Source organism: Saccostrea echinata, unplaced genomic scaffold (genome assembly GCF_033153115.1).
Source record: "Saccostrea echinata isolate AGI-Se365-2 ecotype Australia unplaced genomic scaffold, CSIRO_AGI_Sech_v1 ptg000047l, whole genome shotgun sequence".
NCBI lineage: Eukaryota > Metazoa > Mollusca > Bivalvia > Ostreida > Ostreidae > Saccostrea > Saccostrea echinata.
In genome coordinates, this window is record NW_026889796.1 from 15841057 (window position 1) to 15862896 (window position 21840).

Sequence of the window (21840 nt, forward strand, 5' to 3'; positions counted from 1 at the left end):
AGTCAAAAAAGGATACTGATAAGTATCTATGAATCAAATAAATAAATTAATTAATATCCCAATTACAGAATTATTTCATACATATGTATGTAACCATAACGGGGGAGGGGGGGGGGTGCTATAAACCATTAAAAAATACACAAGAAACCAAAAGCAGATTTGATGCTTATCAACATTAATTTTTTTCAAATTTTTATATTGAGAATCGACAAAGTTATAAAGTAGTTGGTATTAACCAAAGAGTAAATATTTGGTAAGGCACAGGAATCATGATAAAATACCGATTATATCACAAAGTTACTTTTTTGAATAGGAAATTCCTCATGCAGTACAAACAAAAAAGATTTTTATTGAACGGAACAAAACAAGTCATATTTTACTGTACATACAAAAAGATATTTATTGAAGGGAACAAAACAATTCATATTTTAGTGTACATACAAGAAAGATATTTGTTTTGTTTTTTGTATTGAACATATTTTATTGAGTACATCAAAAGGATTTAAATGAATTCTTGCTAACCTTATAGAAAGGATTTGTCAATTGAATAAAAAGAAAGAAGAGATCCATTATTGACTTTTTACAATAGCACAGAGGAAATGAGGAAATGTATGCACTTTCAAAAAAATATATAAAAATTTCGGAGTTCAAATCAATGAAATAAATAAAGCAGCTGGCGTCTTCAGTATAAATCAAACCAAAATAATCTCTCAAAATCGTTTTTGTTTGAGATGAGATAACAAATTCTAAGAAAACTACCGATGTTTGATAACATATCCCCTAAATCTGATAGAAAAAAGGAAGAGTCCACAGCCTCCCTATGAAACTTGCTTTTCTTTGAATTCTGTGTAATATAGAAAAACAAATACCGGTTTTAATTTCTCAGAAATTTAAAAGCATACCATGTACACTTTCACATTTAATTTTTTTATATATATTATCTTTAATGAATTAAAGGCACTTCAGTGTGCATATATGTACCATATTGTAGTAGACGTATATTTAATAAATGATAGGCCTAAATAAATAAAATAATTTTAAAATAGTTAAATAAATAAATGTTCCGCATACTTTTGATAAAAATAAACTCTTATCGTACAACATTATCAAGGGAGATATATTCACATGGCTCTAACAAAGTTTCGCTTTCACTTTATTTTATTTATGAAAGATAAAAATCCTAGGCGTATATCGGGTTATTTATATAGACGAAGAAGTAAACGAATGAAAGGACTTGAATGCAGCCACGTGATCATACCGTCTATATATAAGAGACACGGTTACTAGAGGAGCGCTATCACGAATGCCAGTCCGTTTGACTTTTAGTTATTGAAACAAAGACAAAGTAGTGATCGGCCGTAAGAGTCGATCGCTGTTCGTCCAAAACGGGTTTTAAAGATTTCTTGGAGAATTTACATCGTAAATCCAAGAAATGGCGTTGAGATTGCCAAGTCTGGCCAACATACGTGTTATGGCTATATTTATTTTTCTGACGGATGTCATCGTCCTTGTAGTCGTGCTAGCGTTGTTGTGGAATATGGCGGGCAGAAAGGACGATACGTGTGCAAAGTTGTGCCTTCCATGTGCAGACAACAAAAACAAAATTTGCTGCAGTTGCCACGTTCCAACACTGAAGAGCTTTCTAACAAAGGTATAAATATATTTATAACATTTCTTGTGTGTACGTGATATATCGACCCCTTAACTGCTTAAGTATCAGCTGTATGCGATAAATAGAGCGCAACGGATTGAATTATTTAGCTGTGCACACAGTAATGCGTTTTACTTCTATTATACCTATTGTATTTTTAGACCTTTAATGATACACTAACAACAGAGAAGCAAAGGAAAACAGGTATACAGAAGTTGCAAAAGTTGGATGTCAGACAAAAATATGTAAATAAATGCTAACAGAAACATGAAAAAAGCAAACAACTTAAATCTTTCTTTTTTTCTGTGCAGAAACACAAATGCCGAACTTGACACCATACATGGACGTAAGCTGGAACCTCAAACCAACAGCGCACATCACTGGTTCAAAAATAAGCACTAGATATGGTACGTGAAAATATCATAAAAATGCCATGTGCAATTAATCCACTGAAATATTTGTGTTTGGGGCAAGTGGGATCAAGTATTGTCATGAAAAAGCTTTTTTTCCAACAGATGGCGGCCGACGAGATTTATATCCAGTACGAGAATGGGACAAAGATGGAAACAACTGCCTGATGCAGAATGGAATGGAGTACCGAAATGGCCGTCTTGTTGTTCCAGCGACGGGATTCTACCACCTTTATGGCTTCCTTGACCTTCATCAGACCTATGACGACAAGGCTTCGATGCCTCCTGATATGCCAAGCTCCATCACCATGAGGTTCTACAAGTATAATATCCTTAAACCAGACGAGGAGGGCCTAATCGAGACCCTTCGCCCATATGAGAGGTCCGCCAACCGCCAGTTTATGGTTTATCAGTCTTTTCTGGGGGCTGATGTTCACCTTGAAGCTGGGGATGAGGTGTATCTCAAGGTATCTAACCTGACCTACATCAAAAATCCATCCAGAAACGTGTTTGGGCTTCACATGCTATGAATTATATTGCCACCAATTGAATGAAGAACCACCACTGAGTTTGTATCCCGGTCTCCGTAACTAACCCCCATCTTCAGAAAACTGAAGAAAATACGGCATGATAGGTACATAATGCCTAGCTCCAAGTTTTTCGACCTTTTCTTGATCAGAAATAGGCATTTGAGTTATATTCATTTCTATGTGTTTGATGCGTAAGTTTATCAAAACGGTGCCAATGATTTTATGCATTGTGAACATGCTATGGCTTAAATCATTGTTTGAGAAAAGCGGGTAATACATTTGTTACTAGCATGAGAAACATGAACTCTCAATATTTTGTAAAAACGTATGTCTGATTTTTAGGAAAAGAAAATATTAATAAAAAGAAATACAGAAAAGGTATATAGTTTTTTTTTTAATATTAAAAATAATGAACTACAGAGGCAGGTGTTACATGCACTTCCAGGGATTTTCCACTGCCCCAGGTAGGGCCGAATTGGGCCCCATTTCCCGTTGCAAAATCCCACCTTTTTTCCCAAAAAATGAATTTTGTGTTGTGGTCGGAGCTTAAAATCGATGGAACAATAGTTAAGGGAATCCTTGTTCTCTTTATGACTGACAATTTATTAATTTGTCTTTTCTCTGATTGAAAATTCTGAATAATTAAATAAAAGCTCAGATTTATTCATCATTAATGTTTATGTCTTGAGAATTGTCAAGGTACATAGTTTCCTATATCCAAGGCCCCATTCTGACTTCGCTAATTACCGAAGGAGGACATCCGGATTTAATTTATTGTTGATATTAAATTATTTAGAATTGAATGACGGGGAAGTATCAGACAGTGTAAAACCTAATTATAGGTGGTGAAAGATCGACGGGGAATAACATTTATGACTGCTTTAAGGCACTTCCTCTTCCTTGTATTTGAAGTCGATACCACGTAAATGAAGTCTATCTGTAAAGTCTATGTGTAGAAGTAGAATGAGCCTCTCTCTCTCTCTCTCTCTCTCTCTCTCATGGAGATGCTTACCTGAGCAAGACAGTCTATTATAGATTAGGACAGGGTTAATACTGAAAATAAATAAGCGGAAAAGTTTTAGTATTAAATGCAGAGGGTTAAGATTAGATATGCATGTGTATAATAATTACTAATCGCTGTAATGTTAAAAGTAGATGTATGAGACGTTGAGTGTGCTGAAGAGGTTAGTTTCATCCTAACATCGTGCAGCATGACTGAATAAATCGGAAACTGTAGATAACATGAGTATTAGTATTATAGTCATGATTTTTAGAGGGTGGACGCTTCTGACAAATCCTTTATGTTTACATTTTTCGTCTTTCCAAATTCAAAGGTGCTGATTTTAGTCATGTGACTTACATTAAATGCCAAAGTCATCTTCATTGCCTTTGTATCCGGAGGATATGGATAAGATTTGCTTACTATATACATTGTTTTGCAAAATGGCACCCCAATGATTAAAATGCATTATCTAAGATTTTAGATTTATGTGGCATGGACATTGATTTTAAACACAAAATATAACAATGTCTTGGTGTGTTAAGAAGCTTCGAAGAGTTCCCCAAACTTCCTTTTATTTAATGCACTTTCAAGCGGTCTTGCTTTGCGCCGGTTGCAGTTAAGCGGTGAGTTCGAATCCAAGCTAGATCCGATCCAAAATAATTCCTTAGTTGTGATATAGAGCGAGAGAGAAGGGGGGAGGTGCGAGGGAGTAATATAATAATGTAGATAATGATTGATAATTCAATGTTCACATACAACTGTATGTGTTGTAATCATATGTAGTTCGTATGATGTTTACATCTATCACAGATGATACAAAAGATAATGTCAGATATCAGTTATCAAATGACGACTTTAAATTTTATCATGATGATGTCATTATCTAGAATTTTGAAAATTGATGTACAATTGTAAAATTTTGAAGCAAAACATATGATGAATAATAACATGTTTTTGTAAACAAAAATTGCAATGTTATGCTTATAAATATATTATTTCTTATATAACTATAGCCCCCCCCCCCCCTTTAAACTCTGGGAGTCTAATTAGTGTAAAATATGTAATAATTGTATACTGATGGGCTGTATGATGCCCAAAGTTATATTCTAAATAAACTATGTATATTATAACTATATTAAATACTAAATCTTAACTTTTTTTAAATTCCAACAGCAACCCACCCCAAACAGATCATGTATTTCACTTTCAAGTTGTAAAATATTCTCACAACATCAAGGGGTCGAAACCACTGGTGGCCGTGAAAAAAAAATGTGTCATTTAAAATCATGCTATCAGACCTACAGTGTAGTTTATCAAATATGTGCATCGACATTTTCTGGGAAAACATACTTTAAGTTAAAAAATTGAAGGAAAAAAAGAAACATAGGCAGCTCGAATGGTCGATTACAGGTGTGATTATAGTACTGTTAACGAAAACACGGATCGTTAGTTGCTTTCAAATCCACCAATTATTTTCAATGAGAAAAGGGGGATTTTATATGCACACTGTGTAAAATTTAGAAAGTGCACAAATACTTGAAAATGTGAAGAAAATAATGTGGTAAAAAAGGTGTTGCACATGCAATTAAATAAAAAAAACTTAGTGTCCCTCTAAGTTTTTATATGAGATTATATGTCCCGATATTGGTCTAAATGGCGTTGCAAGATTACTGGTGACATTACAGTCAACACGATGATTGGTTCTAACTGTAATGTTTAAGTAATATAAAATCACTCAAAAATGTATTACCCGGCTGATTGTTACCACGTACGTGGAAGATTGATCACAAAGAAATAAAAAGGTTATATTCCATACTTTGAAAAGTTTGAGATTATATCTTCTTTAATGAATTTACTTAATAGTGAAATATTGGGTTTTTTTTCTTTGCTAAACTGCCGTGCAACAAGAAAACAAAAAAAAAAAAAAAAGATATCTATTTATTATCATGTTACATGTGACAAAGTGTTTCCATATATTTGTATTTGAATAAGTTTTACCTGTATTGTTTAAAGAATGAATTTCTGCTTGTGAGACCAAAAAAAAATGAATTAGTAAATGATTCATAAACTGAAATGGTCCTGGTGTTACGCTAAATCATATATATATATATATATATAAAAGTGTTTTTCATTAGATTGGCTGGTATTGTTATGGTAATAAATATCTTATTATACGTTCTTATAGTTATGTACAGTTAATGAAAAAAGAAGTAATCCAAGTACCGGGTAAGACACTTTTGTACCATATCAACCTTTAATTTGAGTCATTTTCTCTTAGGATTGTATATCTGACCGTGTAGTGCATGTTTGAGGTTAGTTAGTCACGACTATACAATTGGTTTCTCACAACGCACCTATACAGGTATACATGCATACGTACGTACGTGGTTTCCGAATTCCGACAATAGATAATTCTTTCTCTTTCTTTTTATTATGCCCCCGTAATCAGAGATTCGGGGGAATATTGTTTTTGTCTGTCAGTTTTTCCGCAAAAAACTTTAATCTTGGCCATAATTTGTAACAGTTGGTGCTAGGGCTTTATATTTCACATACATGTGTGTTCCTTGTGACAAGCCCTTCTTTGAGTACTCACATTTTTGATACCATGTCTTTGACCTTGGAGTTTTATCTACTCTTGAGAAAGTTAAATCTTGGGCATTAAAACTCAATCTGAACGGTTAGTGCAAGGACATTCATACTTCACTCGTATATACATATCTTTCTGACAAGAATTTAGGAATAAACATCTTAGACCTCACGGCCTTGGAGTTCCATCTTTTTAATTTTAAAAGGAAAAAAATGGCCATTATCGAACTGCCAATCGGGGATATGTCAGTCTTTCTCAAAAACAAATCTGTTAAATATTATATTATGATACTACTACATTATAGATATGTATATATACATGCACGTGCAACTTGTGACCTTATTCATTAATTAATATAATTTAAATTAAGTTATAATTTTTTCTCTATATTAAAATTCAGAAACAATCGGTTCACATGTACACTTCCCATAGAGATCTATAATTTTATGTTTTTTTAATTAGCCAAGTATTTTTATATTTTTCATCAATTTATAAAGTACTTTTCTTTTTTCTCAAAAGGTGATACAATTCATATATTTTACAAGATATCATTAGGCTGGCAAAATTCCTAGTATTAAAACTTTGCAAAAAACCGATAGGAAATTCCAGTGTGCGTATTTCTAAATATATCCAGATGTCTAGTTTAGCCAGAGACGGTTTAGCCTACTTTCCGCTTCGGTTGATATCGTTGTGTTTACATTTAGATCGAGGGCCTGTGCGTAACAAAATGGAGTCTAAAGAGGAGATCGCCAAATTTATTAAATCAGAAGACGGAGGGAAAACGGAAGTTCATCAAGAAAAAACTGCTGCGGAACATAATCAGCGATGGCGAAATTTGGCGATAGTACTAATGATTCTAAATCTATTACTTTTAATTATCGCTTTGACTGTTGTTATTGTGTGGCAAAACGATCGCAACGAAAGACAACTCGTGCCGAGTCCTGAAGCCCTGTGCCTTCCATGTGGCGATCTTTCTCTCCATAAGGACGATGACAGCTACAATCTGGTGAATTTCTCGGAAACTGTCGATACTAAAGGACAAAGGGTTTGTTGTGCAAACTCCCAAGATACACTCCAAAGCTTAGTGAACCTTGTAAGTTTTTGATATAAGGCTGTAACGTTACATTTGCTGATATTATTTACAGCCATATTTTGCGCAAAAATCACAGTGCTAGCTAATTTTTTTTATCTTTTTTTTTTTAGTTTGTAACAAGAAAATACAGGGAAGATAGAGCGAGAAGTGAGTATATATAATCACAAGGGTTTTGTAAAATTAGCTAATATCAGCATGGTATTAAATCACTTAAATTGAGTTTATTCATATAAACTTAGATGTGAATCTGGTGATTCATTGCAATCATAGCATGTTTAACCCCCTCCCCCTTTTATTATACGTGATAAATAACAATTCATGCAATATACTTTAAACAGTTTCAATATCATATACCTGTTTATTTATATGATAATTGTATTTCAACTGATATCAGCTGAATTGTTCACTGTTAACTTTTATCTTTTTTCAAAGGTCCACAGTTCGAGATTAATTGTGCACAAAGTTCCCGTTATGATGATGAAAAGAAAAATTTTGCAGCAAGAGTTGTCAACGTAAAGCGGATAGAAACCTTACAAAGTATGCACTAGCTTCAAGCCGTAAAATAGATGCTCGATATATATAACTGAAAAACAAAATATTAAACAGAACTGTTTGATTTTCAATGTCAGTAAAAGATTAATAATTGAAAAAGAAAAGATACCTTGTCTAGGAAAATGCATGAAACTTTCAGTAAGACTTGCATTATTGTATCTTTTCAGAAAAAGAGAATATATTATGGGATTTTGATGATCCTCATTCCTTCATTAACAATGGAATTACATACAACCCAGACACAGGAAGGTTTAATGTTTCCAAGAAAGGATTTTACTACATTTATAGCCAAGTAACATTTCTTATGAACACCACAATGGATGAAGGGGATACCAGGGCGATGTACATGTCTTTATCCCACTTTATCTATCACCAGAGAGCAAACATGAAAAATCACCCTCCCGAAAAATTCCTCGAAAGTTCGCAATCAAAGTGTGAGCTCCAGTCTGATCTAAAAGCCAGCAATAGCACGAGTTATATCGGCGCTGTTTTCTATTTAGAAAAAGGGACGGAAGTGATGGTACGAGTTACATACCCTGAACGATTGACAGAATCTTGTTATAGTAACTATTTTGGTCTTCACATGATTTAATGATTGAAAAACAAAAACAAAAGAGTAAATCTAAAAATTCCATAAAACATGTGCCAAACGTATATATCTTTCACAGTTAAATAACTTTCGCACGAGTGTTGAATGTGTGAAAATCATAAACTCATACTGTACATATATTAAGTGAAAGTGACATTGTATGCTCGTTTTGCTGTTCTGCATTAATATTTTTGATATTTTCTGTATATCTTTTTTATTTCATGATCTTTTACCATTTAATTTCCTGAAATGCATTAAAAAAAATTGGCAGCACATAAAACAAAAATTTAATATTGTTCCTTGTATTCAATATTTCTTTTAGCTTGTCAAACTGTGTTTGCTAAATCGATAACTTGGCGAATAAGCAACTACCTAAAAAGGTTGCAATGTCATTGGAAAACTTAAAACAGGTACACGTAATGTTTAAGTACAGAAGATCTACACCAACTTTTAATATTAAAATACAAGGACGCACCTATTGATTTACACTGCTATGAAGCACCTAAAGAATCTGAAGGTTGTTGGACTTTAAACTTGATATATTGATCGAGATGGCAGTGACAGCGATTTGCACTTAATTATTAATACGCACTTTTTAAATACTTACACACAACCAAACATTTTTGAGAGGTTTTAAGAGAATCATACATTTTGTTGATGTATGTCATATGCTTGCTTTTCTTTGTCCTGATCTTAAGATCATATGTAGTTTGAAAGAAGTTTTGATTTCATTAAGTGTGTAGCATAGTTGATTTATTACATTTATCCACCAAGTATTGAAAGGAAAAACTTCGTATTTGAAGTCTACTAAAGTTCTACCATTCTAAAAGCACCGTTAATTCTAATACAGACCTCAAATCGTATGGAACAATCTTTTCTTGTGATTTAAGAACAATCATAGTATCCATTAAAATTCCAAAATAAAAACTGGCTATAATCACTACATGTTGTATATTAAAGCTTTGTACATTCATTCAGTCATATTTAATTCTCTCAAAAACCATATGCATATATTTACAACAAATTGGAATTAAGAGCAGAGATTATTTCGATTGAAAAGTGCAGACAATGTCACAAATTTTGGTGAAAAATATACAAAGTTTTCTTAATAATGTAGGATCAGTGCCATCAAATTACAGGGTTTTATAACATTTGGATGTAACAAAAAATCTTTTTGAATATTATACATTACATAACACATGTATTCCAGTAAGTAGTGAATTCGTCTCTAATTTGATTATTATTGCGCAGATAACACTAGTTCTTTTATTCCTTTGAACATTATTCCATCTATCCACTTCTATTGGAAGACGGTAGTTACTTGTTCTAAATTTTGCAAAAATATTTCTGAATCTTGGTAAAAACAGTTAAGTATTCTTCACATTCAAACTTTGTTTTAAAAATTCTGTATGTAATAAAGTTACAGAAATTATTTATGTCAATATAGCTTTTTTGTATAAACTGATCTTTGAGTTTTTGGTTTATTGTAGTAGCTACGTAAGTAGCAGTCCATTTAACACTATGAAAATTATGGTCATTCCAAACATTACAGTCCTGTTGCGTTTAGAATATTATTAAGTAAACAAGCTACCCATAGACTACTTGTCCCATTTTTAGCTCACCTCGACGAAGTCGAGATGAGCTTATGCTATACCCCCGGCGTCGGCGTCGGTGTCGGCGTCGGCGTTAGCGTCGGCGTCCCAGGTTAAAGTTTTAGGAGCAAGTCCCATTCCCAAGTAACTATAAGCCCTACCTGGACCAAACTTGCATGGATGATGCATCTAGGGATGGACACTACCAAACTTGCTTCGGATGCTGGATCTGACCTAGATTTTCCAGATGAGTGACCAGGTTAAAGTTTTAGGAGCAGGTTCATTCCTAAGTAACTATAAGCCCTACCTGGATTAAAATTGCATGGATGATGCATCTAGGGATGGACACTACCACACTTGCTTCGGATGCTGGATCTGACCTAGATTTTCCGGATGAGTGACCAGGTTAAAGTTTTAGGAGCAGGTCCATTCCCAAGTAACTATAAGCCCTACCTGGACCAAACTTGCATGGATGATGCATCTAGGGATGGACACTACCACACATGCTTCGGATGCTGGATCTGACCTAGATTTTCCAGATGAGTGACCAGGTTAAAGTTTTAGGAGCAGGTCCATTCCCAAGTAACTATAAGCCCTACCTGGACCAAACTTGCATGGATGATGCATGTAGGGATGGACACTACTACACTTGCTTGGATGCTGGATCTGACCTAGATTTTCCAGATGAGTGACCAGGTTAAAGTTTTAGGAGCAGGTCCATTCCCAAGTAACTATAAGCCCTACCTGGACCAAACTTGCATGGATGATGCATCTAGGGATGGACACTACCAAACTTGCTTCGGATGCTGGATCAGACCTAGATTTTCCAGATGAGTGACCAAGTTAAAGTTTTAGGAGCAGGTCCATTCCTAAGTAACTATAAGCCCTACCTGGATTAAAATTGCATGGATGATGCATCTAGGGATGGACACTACCACACTTGCTTCGGATGCTGGATCTGACCTAGATTTTCCGGATGAGTGACCAGGTTAAAGTTTTAGGAGCAGGTCCATTCCCAAGTAACTATAAGCCCTACCTGGACCAAACTTGCATGGATGATGCATCTAGGGATGGACACTACCACACATGCTTCGGATGCTGGATCTGACCTAGATTTTCCAGATGAGTGACCAGGTTAAAGTTTTAGGAGCAGGTCCATTCCCAAGTAACTATAAGCCCTACCTGGATTAAAATTGCATGGATGATGCATCTAGGGATGGACACTACTACACTTGCTTGGATGCTGGATCTGACCTAGATTTTCCAGATGAGTGACCAGGTTAAAGTTTTAGGAGCAGGTCCATTCCCAAGTAACTATAAGCCCTACCTGGACCAAACTTGCATGGATGATGCATCTAGGGATGGACACGACCAAACTTGCTTCGGATGCTGGATCAGACCTAGATTTTCCAGATGAGTGACCAAATTAAAGTTTTAGGAGCAGGTCCATTCCTAAGTAACTATAAGCCCTAACTTGATCAAACTTGCATGGATGATGCATCTAGGGATGGACACTACCACACTTGCTTCGAATGCTGGATCTGACCTACATTTTCCACATGTGAGACCAGGTATAGATTTAGGAGTAGTCCCATTCCCAAGTAACTATAAGCCCTACCTCGACCAAACTTTCATGGATGATGCATCTAGGGATGTACACTAACCAACCTGCTTCAAATGCTGGATCTGACCTAGATTTTCCACATGAGTGAATTTTAGCCATATTTTAACCAAATTAGCATGGATGTTGTATCTAGGGATGGACACTTCCAGACTTGCTTTGGATTCTGAATCTGACGTACATTTTCCAGATGAGTGACCAGGGTAATTTTTTTTGAGTAGCTATATAATATTATGGCCTTTTATGATTAAACTTGCATAGATGGTGCATCTAAGGATGAAAACTTCCAGACTTGCTTTGGATGTTGGAACTGACCAAAATTTTCTTGATTACTAAACAGGTCAAAAGTTTTTTGAGCAGGTCTATAATTAAATCAAACTTGCATGGATATTGATCTTGGGATGTACCCTAACTAGATAAAAAATATGATGTGAAATTTGCTTTACATGTAGATAACATTCGTCGAGGTGAGCTTCGTAATCTTTGATTACCTATGTTTAGTATATCTATTATCAAGACGTAAATATTATCTATACAGCTTAATCTTATTTCCATATAAATACACTGGGTAACGTTCAGTTTTACCATACAACTTGGGATACTAGATTTTAGATTTAAAATATATATTTCGAAAAATGTAGACGTTCAGAAATTCTGCAATGGTTTAACTCATTTTACTCAAAAACGCATTTTCTTGTAAAGTATATCAATGATATAATGCTTGCTAAATTTTCCGATAGAGAAACCTAAACATTCTTCACATCGGCTTCCAGGTCTTAGGCATTTTTTCTTCTTCTTTTTTATTTAAACATATTTTATTGAAACATAATCAATAAGATTGGACACAAGTTTTACCAACTTAGATCATCCTCTCCAACACAAACAAAATGACACATACATATACACGTGATGTACAACCAAAAATGTACTTTTTTTCTCTGTTTGTTTGAATTTTTGAGGGGATAAGATAAACAAATGAACAGTCATTTTACCCCCTTGACGTGTCAAAAATGAGAGCAAGACAATTGTTGTTGTATAGCATAGGGAGATAATACTAAAATTTTAAATTTTTAAGAAAGTGCAGCCAAACGTTTAGGTAGTTTTTAACTTTACCTGTATCATATTTATAATCGAACAATAGGGTTCAAGAGTTCAGTGATTGTTTTATGAATACTTGTTTCAATAATGGAATATTTTAAATGGCTAAAGTCCATAGAAGCTTAAATAACTGATCATGGGTTTAATAATTCATAGATAAAAATTATAGGTTGTATGTAGTTAAAATAAAGTACCCGATCCTTATCATTAGCTTATCCAAAAATATCTACTATATATTTATAAATTAAAACAAAAATATCGGATCGCTATTAAATTGACTTTGCTTTTTATTCAGTAAACATGTTTGTCAAAATTGTCTCTATTTCATGACAAAGAATCGATATAAGACTATCACATATACTAATAGAGGGAAACATCGAATGAAAATTAAGTTCGGTAATTTTTAAAAGAGTAAAATAAAAATTAACCTATAAAATTCATTATTAATATGTCACTGGCTTAGCTAGCTTGTCTACATTGTACATATTTGAAGATAAACTGACGAAAAGACCCTGTAGTTAGTGCTATTATTTACGCATTCACATAATAGTATGTATACATGCAATCTGTTATGTATAAGCTGATCCAAACTTTATAACAAAATCAGGGAAATATTTTGAGCTTGATTTGTAACATATATATATATATGATGCTATACAATATTAAGTATAAGTAAATATTTTGAATTTGTCTATCGATTTTGGACGGGTTTCAATATAAACAAACCAGTGACCTATTTAAGCATGATATGGGCTATAGTGTATAACCTTAACATTCTGGATTTTCCTACTAATTTTATCTATATATACATACATATTGTGTAATTGCCTTGTTTGCTTTTTATTTTACTTCAAAGCTCAGGATTAAAAATTCAAAGAGTAGTCACTCAGATGTCAAAGAAATCCGGCGTCCTTTGATTTTTTTAAATCGTCAAAATTTGATTCAAATAATACTTTGCATAAATATAATCCAACAATTATAAGTATATGTAGGTCATTTCCATGTAGGGTCCAGGTGTAAGGTGTATTATATATGTAATGCACACTGAAAATGGAGCTCGCAATTTAGATAATATACACTGTAATAAGATAAATGTTAAAAATAGCTTTTAATGGGGGTTTTTCTTATACTCTATTTTGCGACGAATAAATCACAAAAAAATTCAAGATATAGATTTCAGACAGACGCTTACGATGTCACATATAAAAGCTTCGGAATATACACGAATGTGACAGAATATCACATTCATTCACAATAAAAAAAAATAAATTAGACTTGTCAGAATCATTATTATGACGAAATATGAATCAAATTTAAAGGGAAGAAGTTCTTGTTAATTGCTTCATGAAAATATTTAAGTATTATGAAATATATCTTAAAATAAAAGGATCTATTTTGCAGAGTATGTGCGTGGCATCGATGTTGTCTACTTAATATTTCAAAGGGGGGGGGGGGGTGCAGTCAGAAAAATAATTGACAACCTACATGAAAAATCTCTGACAAGCAAAAATAAAAATTCATAAAAATAAATTCAATCTCCAAAATCTCGTGGAAGGAGGGTTGGGTGGGCTTTTTTGGGGGGTGGGGGGGAGGGTGGGGGTGTTGAGGGTTGGATCCAATTTCTTTAACATGAAAAGAAATATGAACACAACGTAGACTGTACTTTAAAAAAGTGGGGTCTTTTCCATGAACATTTTCATACTAAAAAAAGGGGGCCAGCTCCCCCTACATAATACTATGTGCGTGCTTTTTATGTTAAGTTTAATACTTACAGTGAACTTCTTTATTGAATTGGTCTTCTCAATGCAAACACTAATCAAGTATACTTCTATTCCTTTAAGTGAATACTTGAGTTATCAAGTGATTCACGAGACATGAGAGAAGCTCTATTTTTGGGACATCTGTAAAGCTGTTGCAAAATAAAGCTTCGTGGCTCGTTTGTGTTCCCTCTTTCCTTGTCTCAAGCTGTGCCATAACAAAGATGAAATATTCTGGAAACCATTTGGTCTTTTTAGGGTACTTATAAACAATTGAACTCGTAATCCTGATACAGAACTTTAGAACATTATAACATAAGACCTCCTAATAAAGTAGACAGTTGTTTCTCTTGTCCTCTTCTTGTATCCATCGTCTTTCAGTATTTTCATTGTAATCATATGTATATTAATGATATTTTTGTAAGTGATCGGTGTTTTCGTATCATTTGTATATAGTAGTTATTCTTTTAAAATTGCAATCGCTTTTAATAGTGTACATGTATTTCTAAAGAATATATATACACTAACAATCTTTAGTTTGTTTCTTCACCAAGGAGCTTGTTTATCGATGCTGCATCATTTTATTGAAAACTGCGTTGTCTTACCTAAATGGTAAGAATATTATTGTGAAGAACAATTCGAGGGAAAGGGGGAGAGTATCAAATGAATAAGGCTTTAAATTGAACAGGAAAACAAATAGCATCCTGTCTTTTTATAGTGGTTCAATTTTGTTTTCAAAACTGATATGCTATCAAGGATATTTAGGGGAAAAAAACCTACGTATTTTGCAAAATATCTACTCGCCTGCACTCTGAAATGTCAAACACCTGTAGGAGGTTACTACATTGTAGTGTATACCAAGTTGATTTTGGAAATGATTCAAGAAATAAAGTTAACAGGTCTCGAATGACTATGAATGCTTTTCTTTGTGTTTAATTTAGTTTAAATGATTTATGTTTCATAAAATCGGATAGATAAGGTTATATAAGGGTGAACTTTAATGTTCTTTTTTTTTCAAAGCAAAGATTAACTTATTCATACCTATATACCACACGAACAGGCATTTGATTTCTAGCCATACAAATAAGAAAAATATCCACTTGATTTAATAAGTATACAAAGGCGAACGAAAGGAATTATTTCCATAAAGTTTTTTTCTGATTTTTTTTATGTTGAATCTTCAAAAGAATACGTTAAAAACTTTAAAATTTCCCAGTAGTATATTCTTATATACGAGCAATTTCAAAAATTGAATGATCAGGCAATAAAAGGTAATGTAATGTTAACTAGTATTTGAACAAAGAAGGAGTTTATGAAAAAAATGTGATATATGTATCCATACTATGCATACATACACTGTAGTTGAATTCAATTGTCTTTTAATAACAAGAGAAAGAAACTTACCTCTTGAGAGAGTCCACATTTTCTCCACGTTGCAAATGATCAAAATTCGATAATAAAAAAACACAATTTACTAGACATTCTTGAATTTTTGTTCATAATTGTTCACATTAAAATTCCACTCAAAATAAAATGTGTAGCTTAAGATCCTAAATTAATGGATTTATGTCCAAGTAAATACAACAAAACAATGACGCCCAGAATGGAAATTTGAAATAATATTTTACTGATTCTGGGGAATGGGCTAAATTTATACCATTAGTATTGATGTTGTTTTCTCTTATATCTGTTTGGATCAAAATGACGTCATCCGCTCGCACTCATTTCTCTATAAGTGACCATGACATGTTTTCTCAGCAGGTATGAATGAATTCAAACTTCATTGTGATTTGTTTATTTAAAAAAAAACAACATGTATTTTACTTGTTATGAACATTGATACCCCAGAATTTATGTCTTGCTCTCATTGATCTATTGCAATTTTACAGAAAAATGTTTCGTTATACGGAGAAAAATGTTTCGTTATACGGAGAAAAATGTTTCGTTATAAGAACAAATTTCCCACTGACAGGAATGTCTATGAGAGATTTTTTGTTTATTTCTAATGACAGCACATTGTTGTAACATATTTATGATGCAACTCATTACTCCTCCAAGGCACCTGATTCCAGCTCTGGTGTTTCCAATCGTCCCTGTTTTTGCCCTGTTCATGTTCTTATTCGTATTTTTCGTTTTTGTATTCTTTACTGCATTCATACTTGTATACAGATGTCTAATGACGAAATTATGCAATGAATGCTCTATTCAAAATTCCCCATTTGGTAAGTATATGGTGTTCCTTCTGATGTTATAGTTTTTAGAAAATAACAATTACATGTTTATGCGATATTATATGAATGTGTTTTTGGTGGCATCGAAAAAAAATAATTGAAAAAAGAGGCACTCTCCAGAATGCTACATTTACATGTGGCCCTGACACTGTTAGTTCTGAAAAAGCTCCAAGTTGTGAAGAAACGCACTTATAGTGTGGGTAAAACCCAAAATAAATATATTTTTATCAAGATCTGGGGTAATCATTAAAAGTCTGAGTCATTTTAAATGTATGCAATCTATAATATACACTTCTAATTGTATGGTAGATGAACTGTAACCTGCACTAAATTATTTAGCTATAGGGGCTTTGACTGGGGTAATCGTTAAAAGTCTGAGTCATTTTAAATGTATACAATCTATAATATACACTTCTAATTGTATGGTAGATGAACTGTAACCTGCACTATGAGACTGTTGTGATTCTTATCTGCTCTGACAATGACAACAAATTATAGTTACCGTTTATCTTTATTCGTTTTTGATCTTTAGTTTTTTGATAGATACATGTGTGTAAGATGCAGTTGGATAATTAGTATTTATAAATTCTAAACTTCATTGCTGGAAAGTGTTTTAGTGTGTGTCAATGTGTGAGTGTGTGTGTGCTACATGTATAATATTTGGAAATAATCTGTTTTATTATAAATTCGATGGTATTATCATGAGATTTAAATTACAGGTTCGTTTCAGAGAAAGTTAAAAACGACGCAAATTAGAAAATAAAATACAGAACGAAAGCTTTGTTATCCAAGAGATCTGAGTTTTGCTTTATATTTCTCTTCTGTCTTGCATGGCTGTATTTTAGATATTTATGAATTGTGAAAAGAAATACCACAAATTTCTGATGAAACAATGCTTATACGCATGTAATTAGACAGTTTTAAATATATTTATATATTGCATTATTTTTTTTATTCCCTTTTCAATTACTCCACTTATTTACAGTTATTTACATTTTTTAAAAGAATGCATGATATTCAGGTGCCTAGGGTTTAAGCTGCAGAATGCACCCCAGTATAATTGCATAAAAATTAAGGTCCAACTACTTAATTTTCCCTTTAAAGTTATTCACATTGTATACTTAAAATAGTTAACGTAGAATTCCACTATAGAACAACTTGACATTTTTAATTTCCTGCACTTTGAATGTGAAAATATCATATGAAGGACACACAATGACAAGGCCATTCATACCTATCATATTTCTTTTCTGGAAATCAACCAAAACGACCGCCAAACTTTTAGACCTGAGTATGGAAAAATAATTAAATTTCAAGTTAATGGTTCTCATTTACTTTCTGATAATTTGTATTTCACAACTACATGTAAAGAATATTCAAATTACACGATGAAAAGAAAAATAATCTAAAAACATTGATAACATTGAGAAACTAACATTTTTCTTTCTTTCTTTTTCTAAAAAAGAAAAAAAAGAAGAAAGAAAACTATATTTATGATTTATCACAGCACACCTACCTGAAAGGAATTTTTGTGTAGATGAGTATAGAACATTACACTTAGTCTATAAATAGAATGTATGTCAATTTAATCGTGTACGAAGTATACAAATTCTTACCTTTAACTTGCAAAATGACCAACACAGCCATGTTTATTTCTTTTCTAGTTATTTTAATAGGAGTTCTAAACCTGGCTGTTTTGGTCATAAATTCCGTACTATTACTGTCTATGTCTTCCCGTGAATACAACAACTGTACACGAATGTGTTTACCTTGTGAGACTGGAGAGAATGCAATATGTTGTGATTGTCAGGTAGAGGGTCTCCAGGGTTACCTTACAAAGGTGTGTACTCGTTTATCAAAGTATATACTAGTAATTATCATTTCTTTCTAATTGCCAGTCCATGTATTGGTCTTATTTAATTTAAAGTAAGAGCTTTACAAAATTTTGACGTTTTTTTTTTCTTTGTCTTTAACTGATTACTTAAATAAATCTTATATAAAATGTAATATGTTAATTGTAACTGATTCAATTTTTTTTATTAGCTCTATGAAAGAACTACGGAGACATCAGGAAAATACAAAGGATTTTCAGGTACAAAAATCCTCGTAGAAAAACCACATTGTTTATTTCCTTTATGATGAAAATGTAAATTTATGAATGAGGAAATTAATCGAAAATGGAATTCTAATTGTAGATCTGTTTTTCTAAAACAATGATTTTAACAAGTATATATTCTGCTCTTTATAGACATTCGTATCCTAAGCAGCTACCATGATATGTCAACCTACTATAAACCCGCAGCAAAACTTTCAGGGGATACAGAGAATAATCAGGATAAAACCTCAACAATGAAAACTGTAAAATCATGGCGGAATGACAACATGTGCTACCTCATCAACGGCATGGCATTACGTCAGGGCCGTTTAGTTGTGCCATTGGCTGGTTTATATCACGTGTATGCAATGTTTGATATTTCTCTTTTAAACAGTACAAAGGAGGCATCTATTGTAGTAATGAAGTACAACATATTAAAAGATGAAGAGATTTTATTGAGTCGGCCTCTGTCTAACTGGGCAGTATTGAGCCCCCAAAATAATTATCAACACATCTACTTGGGTGCTGATTTTCTGCTGAATCAAGAGGATGAAGTTTATGTTAAACTAAGCCACACATTACTGTTTAAAAATCCTAGTGCAAATGTATTTGGGTTGTATATGTTATGATCATTTTTGTTGTGTATATGTACATATATTTATACAAATGTTTACTTATACAAATTACTGTGATATACATTAAGTCTTTCAATTTTATCGTCCCATCTTTATATGTTTCATTTGCGTGTACATGTGTGTTTTCTTTTTTCACTGACGTATTTGACGAGATGTTTGCTGCAGAATTGTAGCTCTCCTGCAGAACTGTAGCTCTCCGGTCTGTCAATATACATGTATTTTTTTTTTCCGGAGAGCTACAATTCTGCAGCTAACAAGATGTTACATAGCAGCAACCATGATATGCAACACTCCTTTCATGTTGAACATTTCAAAGTATAGAACGTTTTACTGATTAAACATTATTTTCAGCTACTTTGTGGCACTCTAAATTTTTATAAGACTGGTATAATTTCTTCTCTGTATCTTCTACAAAACTGAATTCTTAGCAGGGGCCTGTATAGTATATAAGTCCCTGTTCTTAGTCTGTGTCATAAGTTCGTGCTTTTTTCAACTTGAATGGCATAGTGATTACTGATATTTATTGTTAATCAATGTATAAAATCATTGAGTTTTTATAATAGCTGTATTTATTTGCTGAAACGTAATACTTGCTTCTTTGACCTTTATTTTGCTTCCATTTTTATGACGACAGAAGTAATTTATTGTAAACTTTTTTTTAAAGAATATTCATATTGATGCTATACATTTTGTATTTGTTAATATATCATTGTCAATATGTATCATGGTAGCTAAAAATACTTATTATCTGACTTGAGTTCTTTGTTTTCTATTTTTGTTTGGGTGTTTCCTTTTTCGTCTTTTAAGGCTGCTGAAACTTTACTTTTTCCCTAGCTGACAATGTTTTCCATTTACAAAGTAAAAACATTTCAGATGATTTCATTTATAAAACCCTCGTATTACAAAAAAATAATAATGATAAAATAATCGGAAAGAGTCGCACAATAACAGGAAGGAACATTTATTATGATCATTTCAGAAAATCCTTTCAAATGTTTCACATGTATCAATATTTAAAGCTGCGCTATTCCATATATTGTTCACTTTTTGTCTTTACAGTTTTGTTGAATCCCTTCGTGTTCAGTTCTTTAAGATTTTATGCATTAGTATTTTAAAGAAATTGGAATATGTTATTTCATTCTTAAATCGTTTGTGTGAGATTTAGAATATCATTTGTAAAAGTATCTTCATATCTGCATGCTATTTTTGCATACAGTAAAGGGGTACTAAAGAACTACGAAAATAAAATAAGATCAATACCAACGACAATTTTAAATATTTCCACGTATGTGCCAGTGGAATTTTGTTTCGTCATTTGCAGTGTAGTATGCAAACGAGATAATAATAAATTGACACATAAAATATATATATTCATCTGGATACGTATATACACCACTAAAACCACTAAAAAAAAAAAAAGAACGTTTACGTGTTTAAGTTTTAATCGATATCATATAATATTGTTACAACTAAAAAAAAATACTACTTCCTATTTTTTACTTTTATAGGTCAAGCTTTATAATAAGTTTCCGAGGAAAATTTAAATAATGCCAAACTTTAAAAAGGGTTAATTTAAGATAGACTACAACGTTTTCTCTAGGTACAACGATCTTTTTAGAGTTATGAAAACAACGTACATCTTCGTTTTAGGTGATGCATCTATCAGGTTAACAATGGTTTTGCTATTGCTTTATTTATTGCATTGGTAACCTTGATTACAAACTATATATTTTTATTTGAAGTTATACGTTTTGGCAGATTTTCTATTGTCTGCTCGGTACTAATTAACATATCTAATCATTTTTTAAAAATCAGTTTTACATACAACTTAATTTTCTTTTGTGTGATTAGTAACATTTTATTAGTTTCAGTTTATTGCTCAAGATAGATCCTATGGCATATAATTTGCAGGATACATATTATATATTGCGCAAAAAGTTCATATTTACATGCAGTCGTACATTACATATACTATAGTCATATTAAAGAGGTTACATTATACGGAGTTAGAGATTAACATTCAATATTTCCATACATGTGTACATATGATTACGAAGTTCAGATGATTTACAAATATATTTTCCTGGATTATATATAGCTCTTATACGTTATTGACGCTTAATAAGTGAACATATTTAAAGATGATGGAGGGGGGTTCCAATAATTTATGAAAAAAGTTTTTATATTAATTTTTCATTTTCTGCACAACGTCTATCATTCCTTCGGATATTCCCCCAATCTGATTAAAATACAGATCTCTACATAGCACAAAGCTCTCTGCGCTTTGCGCTATGTAGAGATCTGTATTTTAATCAGATTGGATATACCCATGTCTACCTGTCTCTATATATAGCTAGATTATTTGAAGGTTATCGTATTTTTGTTATTTGCTTCTC

General features: G+C 32.6%; 3 protein-coding genes across 3 annotated transcripts; all 3 read left to right on the forward strand.

Moving 5' to 3' along the window:
* The first annotated feature begins 1344 nt into the window (after positions 1–1344).
* Positions 1345–2972, forward strand: LOC133203028 (tumor necrosis factor ligand superfamily member 15-like). Its single transcript, XM_061338886.1, has 4 exons — positions 1345–1651; positions 1813–1855; positions 1963–2058; positions 2167–2972. The coding sequence occupies exons 1-4, from the start codon at positions 1433–1435 to the stop codon at positions 2589–2591; spliced, it is 783 nt and encodes a 260-aa protein (XP_061194870.1). The 5' UTR covers positions 1345–1432; the 3' UTR covers positions 2592–2972.
* A 3929-nt stretch (positions 2973–6901) lies between these two features.
* LOC133202984 (CD40 ligand-like) lies at positions 6902–8706 on the forward strand. The gene is made up of 4 exons (XM_061338836.1): positions 6902–7274; positions 7385–7421; positions 7707–7811; positions 7994–8706. Exons 1-4 carry the CDS (start codon positions 6909–6911, stop codon positions 8416–8418), a joined length of 933 nt encoding a protein of 310 aa, XP_061194820.1. The 5' UTR covers positions 6902–6908; the 3' UTR covers positions 8419–8706.
* A 9597-nt stretch (positions 8707–18303) lies between these two features.
* LOC133202475 (uncharacterized) lies at positions 18304–19730 on the forward strand. The gene is made up of 3 exons (XM_061338317.1): positions 18304–18554; positions 18758–18806; positions 18963–19730. The coding sequence occupies exons 1-3, from the start codon at positions 18345–18347 to the stop codon at positions 19436–19438; spliced, it is 735 nt and encodes a 244-aa protein (XP_061194301.1). The 5' UTR covers positions 18304–18344; the 3' UTR covers positions 19439–19730.
* Positions 19731–21840: the final 2110 nt, after the last annotated feature.

What these genes read in the sequence shown, in the direction of transcription:
- LOC133203028 (XM_061338886.1), top strand. Translation starts at nt 1,433, where the DNA reads ATGGCGTTGAGATTGCCAAGTCTGGCCAACATACGTGTTATGGCTATA. An exon ending in TGAAGAGCTTTCTAACAAAG is followed by an intron (nt 1,652 to 1,812) that starts GTATAAATATAT and finishes TTGTATTTTTAG; the next exon opens with ACCTTTAATGATACACTAAC. An exon ending in AAAAATAAGCACTAGATATG is followed by an intron (nt 2,059 to 2,166) that starts GTACGTGAAAAT and finishes TTTTTCCAACAG; the next exon opens with ATGGCGGCCGACGAGATTTA.
- LOC133202984 (XM_061338836.1), top strand. Translation starts at nt 6,909, where the DNA reads ATGGAGTCTAAAGAGGAGATCGCCAAATTTATTAAATCAGAAGACGGA. An exon ending in CAGGGAAGATAGAGCGAGAA is followed by an intron (nt 7,422 to 7,706) that starts GTGAGTATATAT and finishes CTTTTTTCAAAG; the next exon opens with GTCCACAGTTCGAGATTAAT. An exon ending in GCGGATAGAAACCTTACAAA is followed by an intron (nt 7,812 to 7,993) that starts GTATGCACTAGC and finishes GTATCTTTTCAG; the next exon opens with AAAAAGAGAATATATTATGG.
- LOC133202475 (XM_061338317.1), top strand. Translation starts at nt 18,345, where the DNA reads ATGACCAACACAGCCATGTTTATTTCTTTTCTAGTTATTTTAATAGGA. An exon ending in TCCAGGGTTACCTTACAAAG is followed by an intron (nt 18,555 to 18,757) that starts GTGTGTACTCGT and finishes TTTTTTTATTAG; the next exon opens with CTCTATGAAAGAACTACGGA. An exon ending in AAAATACAAAGGATTTTCAG is followed by an intron (nt 18,807 to 18,962) that starts GTACAAAAATCC and finishes TGCTCTTTATAG; the next exon opens with ACATTCGTATCCTAAGCAGC.